General features: G+C 59.5%; 1 protein-coding gene across 3 annotated transcripts in view; it reads right to left on the bottom strand.

The window, feature by feature from the left end:
* Positions 1–2,908: 2,908 nt before the first annotated feature.
* The window catches only part of FOXP4 (forkhead box P4), a 51,159-nt gene continuing 46,651 nt past the window's right edge, over positions 2,909–7,416 (bottom strand). For all 3 annotated transcript variants that reach the window (XM_044250683.1, XM_044250687.1, XM_044250688.1), the window contains exons 14-17: positions 6,240–6,361; positions 5,243–5,309; positions 4,597–4,766; positions 2,909–4,163 (exon numbers count right to left, since the gene is read on the bottom strand). In XM_044250683.1, the coding sequence (XP_044106618.1) occupies positions 4,016–4,163; positions 4,597–4,766; positions 5,243–5,309; positions 6,240–6,361 (507 nt within the window). In that variant the 3' untranslated portion in view covers positions 2,909–4,015. The remainder of the gene's footprint in view (positions 4,164–4,596; positions 4,767–5,242; positions 5,310–6,239; positions 6,362–7,416) is intronic.

The following is a 7,416-nucleotide window of genomic DNA, read 5'->3' as shown; positions in this document are numbered from 1 at the left end:
CTCTGCTGGCCATTGGCAATAGACTTTGGGCAGGGGTGAACAGTTGATGGTAGAGGGAGGAAGGAGCTTTCCCAATATGAGGGGAAGGGGGTCTTCTGCCCTGTGCAGAGCCCACTGTGCTTCCTTCTAACCCCCCAGATTTTCGACCTGGAGGAGCCCTCCTTTTTTGCCAGCCTGAGAACAGGTTCAGCGGAGAGCTTCCCTCTCTCCCCGTCAGGGAAGAATGCTAAGACCAAGATTACGGCACAGCCAGCACTAGCCACCTGCCCCCATCACCCAGAACAGCAGCAGGAAGGAGACGAGACAGTAGGCAGAACTTCCTGACAGCAGAACATGAGGGGGCTTAGGAGGGTTGGTTCTTATTTAGAAGAAGGTCATGGGAGTGGGCCCCTGGAACGTGTGAGATCAGTAAGAAAATGAGTTATGGAGTTGTAAGCCCGGCGCACTGAGAAGGTCGTGGCCCACAGCAGTCTCCTGCTGCTTATATTACAAGACCCCTCTCTTCCTCAGTCAAGACCAGAGATAGATCCTCACTCCATGTCCAAGTGCACTGACCAGACATTTGCTCTACCTCTGGGGAAGGAATTAAAAACAAAGACCCAAACCAAAACTCTAGTTAAGCAGGAGAAACTGAACTTGGACTGTTGGAAGGACTGTTGTGGGAGTGAGGCTGGGTGTCGTCTCTGATGCAGGAAGAACGTCTGTGGGGGTAGTCTGTAAACCAGAGACCACCTTCTCCCAAGGTAGACTAAGGGAGAGGGAGCTCGGCAGCAGACGCCTCTGGATTTGGGGCTTTGGAGGGGGCTGATGGGTCCCCCAAGGGGAAGTGGTGGCATGAAATCGTAGGTAATTGTTTTATTACGTTCCAGGGGAAGCTGCTGTCGACGCAGATGACAAAGCAGCTAGTTCTCTGGGAAGGGCCGGCAGCCTCCACAGAGGGCAGGGAGGGCCAGCCTGTGGGTGGAGGCTTAGAGGGTACTCAAACTCCAGGCCAAGCTCCCCTGGCCTGATCTGGCCAGGCCCTCTGAGATGTCCTGAGGAGGAATGGGGAATTCACCCCAGGCCCGTGCAAGTGTCTGGAGGATTAGGGCCAGGGCGAGGAGGTGGTATGGGCAGGGGTGAGGCAGAGAAATGGGAGAGACGCAGAAGATAATAGATCAGATGGAAAGCTGTAGGAAAGGACAAGACAGTTCTGAGACAGAAGTCAGCGAAGACTCCCATTTCCAGATCCCCCTTTCCCACCCTACCTTCCCGGGTCTCCCCATCCCCAAGTTTGGCTTTTGGAAAGTTCCCGCAGTTTGGTGGTTTGGGGGAAGGGTGACTGATTCCAAATGGGTTGCTTTCTCCATACCCGCCCTTCTACTTTCCTGCTTCCCCTCAAGGACACACATTCTTTCTTGGGGCCCCTGCCCCAGCATAGAGGTCTGGGGGCCATGCCCTTGAGGAGGAAGTGTTTGGGAGGTACTGAAGAAGGAACTGGTAGATCAGACAGGTGGGTGATGGGCTCTGGATGCTGAGGTGGACAGGTCTCTCCTGCTGCAGGGAGCGGCAAGGCTGAGGGACCTGTCACAACACACCTTTGGTTTAACAGCTTAGACTTGCTTCCTTCCTTCCTTTCTTCCCCTAATTGTCCAGGGTACCCCTACCTGTGCATTAGAGTAACCCCTTTTCTGACCCTGAGCCCCCCAGCAGGACACCAGCCCCACACCAGGTGGCTCGCACGCACCCCCTTACAACCACAGCTCCACACGCATGTGCGCACACACACCCCTAGCCAGGTAGCCCCTGCGAAGATGGGGTGATGGGCCCAGAAGGGCACCTGGGCCTGCAGGGGGACAGACTTCCTGTCTTCAGAGGTGGTGGCCCTGTGGCAGGAACCCTCTCCAGCCCTGAAGGAAATCTACCCCCTGAATAATACACTTTTGGAGGAAGGGGCAGGACGCGCAAGAAGGAATTGTGACCTTGGGAGAAAGCAGAATGACCCAGAGTCCTGCTTTGAGAGAAAACACCAGAGAACGTGGGTGACAGTGGAAGTGGGGGGCAGGAGGAGCAGAGAGGGCCACCCCCCACACACCTGGCCCATTCATGCATTCCCAGAAAGCACCCCCCCCGGGGGGCTCCCGCCGTCTGCCAGGGCCTGCTGCCCTCAGACCCCAGAACAATCTTTCCACTTTCATGTCCTTCCCCCCCTCACCTTGGTGACACACGCAGGGCCCGGTGAATAGAGGACGTTTAATATTTCTGTGCTGGTCAAACAGAACACAGGTGGGGAGTACATGGGGAGGGGGCGGAGGGCCCCCTGCCTCTCAGGAGGGGTGGCTTGTGAAGGGGTGTATGTGGGGGGGTTCTTGGGAAATAGTCCAAGGAGTCTTCTCAGCAAAGGGGCCTGGCCTGGGGTATCATAAGCATCCAACACACCCAGTCCTTGGCCCAAGTTGGGGTCCCCCATAGGGGGTCTGTGGAGTCTCACTTTTTTTTTCCCAGCTCCTCTGCTGGAATCCACACTCCCAGCGTGATGGGGGACTTGGTCCTTGCGAGGGGTCTGGAGAGCCCCCAGGAAGAAGCCCAGGGTGGGCACTAGGGCTTGAGGTCCACTGCCTGAGGACAGGGGAACCCCTTGGGGTGCTGAGGGCAGTGCACCTCCTTCCTTCTGCCCTCTTGCCTTCCTCCGGGCTGGCCAAGGGTAGAGTGGGGGTGAGCAGGGCCCCCAGCCTCTACTGAGTCCCAGGGTCCTTGGGGTGGGGTGGAGGAAGGGTGGAGAGAGGGTCTGGGCCACCAACAGACACTGTAAACTTTGGTTTAAAACAATAACTTAAGTGGAGGGAGGGCTTCTAGCCTGGGGCCAAGGTCGAGGAGCAAGGAGGAGTAGGGGGTGCAGGAGGCGACAAAGGAAAAAGCCAACAAAAAGTTTTGGTTTTTGCTTCCGGCATAAGAAAGGTCTTTGGTCATCGGTTTAACTGGGGGGGCGTGGGGGGTTCAGGGAGGGGTGCGGAGGGAGGGTGAGGAAGGACTACAATGGGGGACCTGTAGGCTGGGGGTGACCCATCGGGGTCACAGCAGCCACCTGCCCCTCAAGCCTAGTTTCAGCCTGGCCTTTCCTAGGACAGAGGCAGGATGCTTCTGGTGGCTCTGGCAGCCCCTCTGAGCCCAACTCCAGCCTCAAGGGCCGCGCAGCTCCTTTTGGCAGCTCCCCCTCCATTAGTACACCCAGCATAGACCCTGTCAGTAGGTCAGTGCTGGGCCTCTTCCTCTGTTGCGGGGGATGGCGGAAGCTGAGGAGCACCCCCTGAATGGGGCAGAGGCCCAGTTCAGCTTGGGTTCTGTCTCAGGTCGAGGGCAGGGTCTGGCCCGGGCAGTCTTGCTCCCACCGACCCCCACAGCGCACACAACTTGTCCCGCCTCAGCTGTGGCCTTGGAGTAGGCACAGCAGAGGCACCCGGTTTCTTCTGGGGATGGTCTGAAACTTCAGCACCCTCCCCCAATGCCCTAGGCCAGGGCAGGGGCAGGAGTTGGGGGGCGGTGGGGAGACTTCACAGTACGGAAAAGAAGGTGGAAGGGAGCACAAATTGGGAAAGTGGGGGGCCTCCGGCCAGAAAACACTGCCAGAGCCAGGTGCTAGGGGCCCTGGGTTTGAGAGGGGTGGCTTAGCCCCGCCTGCGGGTCTCCACGGCGCTGAGGGGCCCTGTAGGGGAAAGCTGGTGGGGGAGGAGGGCCCTGCTGCTGCTGGTGGTTGGGGGGAGGCGGTATTCAGATGTAGGGGAGGGTGAGGAAGGGTCTGGGCCCTCCGAGTCCTCTACCGGTCCCAGACCAGGGGTTCTGTGTCCCCTCGGGGGCAGGACCGTCCCTGCCCCCGAGCGTCTGTCAGTCAGGTCACATGGGGAGTTGCTGGCCCAGCCCTCCCATCTGAGTCCTGGAAGTGCCTTGAGGTTTGGGCGGGGCTGAGGAGTGGGGGAAGGTGGGGCCTGGGTTCCGGAGGGAGGGGTCTCACCCCTGCCCAGCCTGCCCCTAGAGGCCCTTAGGACAGTTCCTCTCCTGGCAGCTCCTCCTCCAGGTCCCTGTCTTCTGGCGGCCCCGCGGTGCTGGGGTTGGGAGGACCCAGGGGAGGGCCCGGCCGCCTGTCTTCCTCTGCCTCTGCTGGCTCCTCTTTCACCTGCACCTGGTGGCTGTGAAGGGATTGTATGGGCACCTCAGGGGCCTTCCCCTGCCCCTCAAATATCCAGAATTTGGGGGTGCAGTGGGGGTATTCCCAGGTCACCTCCCCAGGACCGTATCATCCCTGAGCCCCTGGGGCCTGATGTCTTCAGTCCGATCTCCACAGGAGCTCTCCTCTGAGGAAGGGGGAGGTTGGGAAGGACAGAGGTGGTGGTGTCTGTAGGCAAGAGGGGAGATGAAACAGTAGAGAGGAGGAAGGAGAAGAGGAAGAAAGTTACAGGAAGGAGGGGAATAAAAAGGGAGGGAGGAGAATAAGGAGAAAGAGAGGTCACTCGTCCTGGGAAGACAGGTGTGTGTACGTGGGCAGGGAGTGATAAGATGGGGATCCCACCTGCAGGGGCATCTGGGGGGCACTGGGGTGGCGGCTCCATGCTCCATGCTCACCTGTACTGGGGTGGGGAGAGGCGAGGGGGGCTGCTGCTGCCGTTGCTGGGCAGCGGCTCCACGGGGGCGCCCACGTCTTCATGGCTGAGGGGCAGGAGGCTGCTGGCAGAGCCCGGGTTCAGCATGCCAGGGCTATTGAGGAGGGGGAAGCTGCTCTCGGCCAGGGCAGCCTGGAGGGCACAGGGTTGGTCCAGTGAGCCAGCTCCACTTGGCCCAGTGGGTCCCTGCTCCACCCCCAGCCAGCCTCCTGGAGTCTTTGTGCCCTGACCTCTGGAGGCCAGATCATGACCCTGACCTGATGCCTCCCAGTCTCCCTGGGAGCCTGGGCCTAACCGATCCCTTAGGGGGAGGGCAAAGAACACCTCCCCTTCCAAGACTGGCAAACCAGGGAACAGGGCCCCACTGGTTATGCCGACCTCCCTCCTTGCTCTCTGCTGTGCCCGAACCCAGACTTGACAGCAGAGGTGGAGGCTGAGCCCCGAGTGGGGCCGGGGCAGAGGGGTGGGATTCAGGTCACCCAGAGTGGTCTTCACCCTCCTGCCCTTCCTTGGACAGATGGGTTCTTGGCAGGGGAGAGTGGGGGGGGGGGGGTCAGCGCGTGGGGGGGGTGCCGACAGCCAGGGGTCAAGGCCCAGGGAGCACTCACCTGATAGCTGGCGTTAAGTGCTCCGTAACTGAGGCCTGAGATCATGTTTTTGACCAGGGTGGGGCTCCTGGAAGACAGAGAAGGCACTATTTGGTTCCTTCACTCACTTACTCCCCCTTCGCAGTGCAGCCGGGTAAGGCCCTGCTCATGCCAGGGACCATTCCATTCCTGAACCTAGGAGGCCAGAGTAGGGTCAGCACCACCTCTAAGGCCTGTTCAAGCCTCAGGCTGATGAGGCGCAGCGTGGAGGGACAGCCCCCTTCACAGCTTCCAGGTCGAGGCTCTCTGGGGCTCTGGGGCAAGTGCAGCATCTTGGAGCTGGCAAGGGGGAACACGGATCCTTCCCCGTGCTGGTCTTCACATCATGCCACCCCAGCGGGGTTTCTCTGCTGTTTCCGGGGTCCAACAGGTCGAAGCTAGAGCCCGGATAGGCCCACATCTGTAATACCCACGTTATTTTGCCATCCTGAATTCTGGGACATCTAATAGTCATACGCGCTGCTGGTCCCCGTGCGCTCCTCACCAAAGACTTTTCTGCCCGGGAATGTGTCCAGGAGTTGGGTCGGGTAAAGCAGTGGCTCAAAGCTGCCCCTCTACCATCATGATGAATCCCCTTTCCCCATTTATAGAGGATCCAAGAGAGGTCAAGGAACTGGCCCAAGGTCACACAGCCAGTGAGAAGCAGAGGTGCACGGGAAGCCAGAGCTTCTAGCTGGCATCTGCCCATGTCCCAACTCTGGCCACAGGTACTTTGGGTCTCCTTCTCTGGTCCCAGGCCCCCAGGCTCCTTTCCTCAGTCAGAAATAGGGACAGATCACCTGCCCCTTCATGTCACTTCTAGATTCTGGGCTCCCCTGCGCTCCTCCATCCCTCTTCTCCCCACTCTGCCTCCAAAGGAGGAAGAACTGGGTACACAGGCGAGTCCTGGAGAGAATGGGGAAGGTGCCCCGGTCCATGCTGCAGGTGGCTGCCTCTGCTCAGGGCTGGGCCTACGTACCCTGTCATCTTTGGCGGCCTCCGCTTCTGATACTCGCGCTCATCCACAGTCCACACGGCACCCTTGACATTCTCCACACGCACGAAGCACTTGTGCAGGCTGAGGTTGTGTCGCACAGCATTCTGGGGGTGCAATGATGACATGGGCTCAGAGGCAGCCTGCCCGGCCCCTTCCCGGCGCTGGCAAGCACACGGGGACGTCCCCGCCCCACCGCAGCCCTACCACTTCCCACCTCCCCAGGCCCAGGGCCACACAGGCTGCCGAGGGGGAGGAGTCCCTCTGCCTCTCAACTGCCCTTGACCCAGGGACTGCCAAGGTCTTCACTGCAGACAGCCCATTCTATGATTGGCTCCCCTTCTCCCTGCCGTGTTTCGGAAAACTCTGTCTACCAAGTGAACACTACCCGGGTAGCAATCATTTGTTTTCCCACCAGCACTGATCAGGCACACGCAGCTGTCACTCGGGGGGCCCCGGTCGCTGTGGGCCTGCACCCGAGCCTGGGGCCTGTTAGCTTAGGTGCATGCAGCATTCCCACGAGGCTTTACAAGTTTTGGAAATAAATCAGGAACCCTCACTGCACCCTTCTTCAGCCTCTCGGAGTGTGGGAGCCATGGCTTTGAGAACAGTTTAAGAGCAGGAGGCATACTGCAGGCCTCACACACATACTTGTTGAAATCAACTGAGAGAAAGAAGAGCGCGGTATTTGGTAGCTGCGAGGCAGGGAGAGGAGAGAAAAGAGGAAAAGTCACCTTGTCGCTCCCACCTCCTCCTGGCGGGGTGACTTCAGGAATTGAGGCCATCTGAATTGTAGGACACTTGGGTGAGAGGGGGTGGCTTGGTCCCAACCGCCCCCCCCGGGGGGGCCTAGATGAGGGCCCGAGCCCACTCACTCCATGTCCCTCAGTCCTGTCCCTGTACTCTCCTCTCTCAGCTTCACCACCGCCCCCCACCCACCCCTGTCCCTGTTACCTGTCCTCCCTCAGCCTCCACCCCCCCACCCCGCCTTGTCCCCATCCTTGTCTCCTCTTTACATTTCTAAACGGGGAAGAAAGCCGGCAGGGCGGGCAGCCCGTGCCCCTGGAGATCCCCTCTCCCTCTCTCCCTTCCAACTCTTGCCACTTGCAACTGGCCCGATTTCATTACCAATTTTAATTTGCCTCTAATTAAATCCTGTGTA

Source organism: Neovison vison, chromosome 1, assembly GCF_020171115.1.
Source record: "Neovison vison isolate M4711 chromosome 1, ASM_NN_V1, whole genome shotgun sequence".
NCBI classification, from domain to species: Eukaryota; Metazoa; Chordata; class Mammalia; order Carnivora; family Mustelidae; genus Neogale; species Neogale vison.
This window is presented reverse-complemented; position numbering and strand designations above follow the sequence as displayed.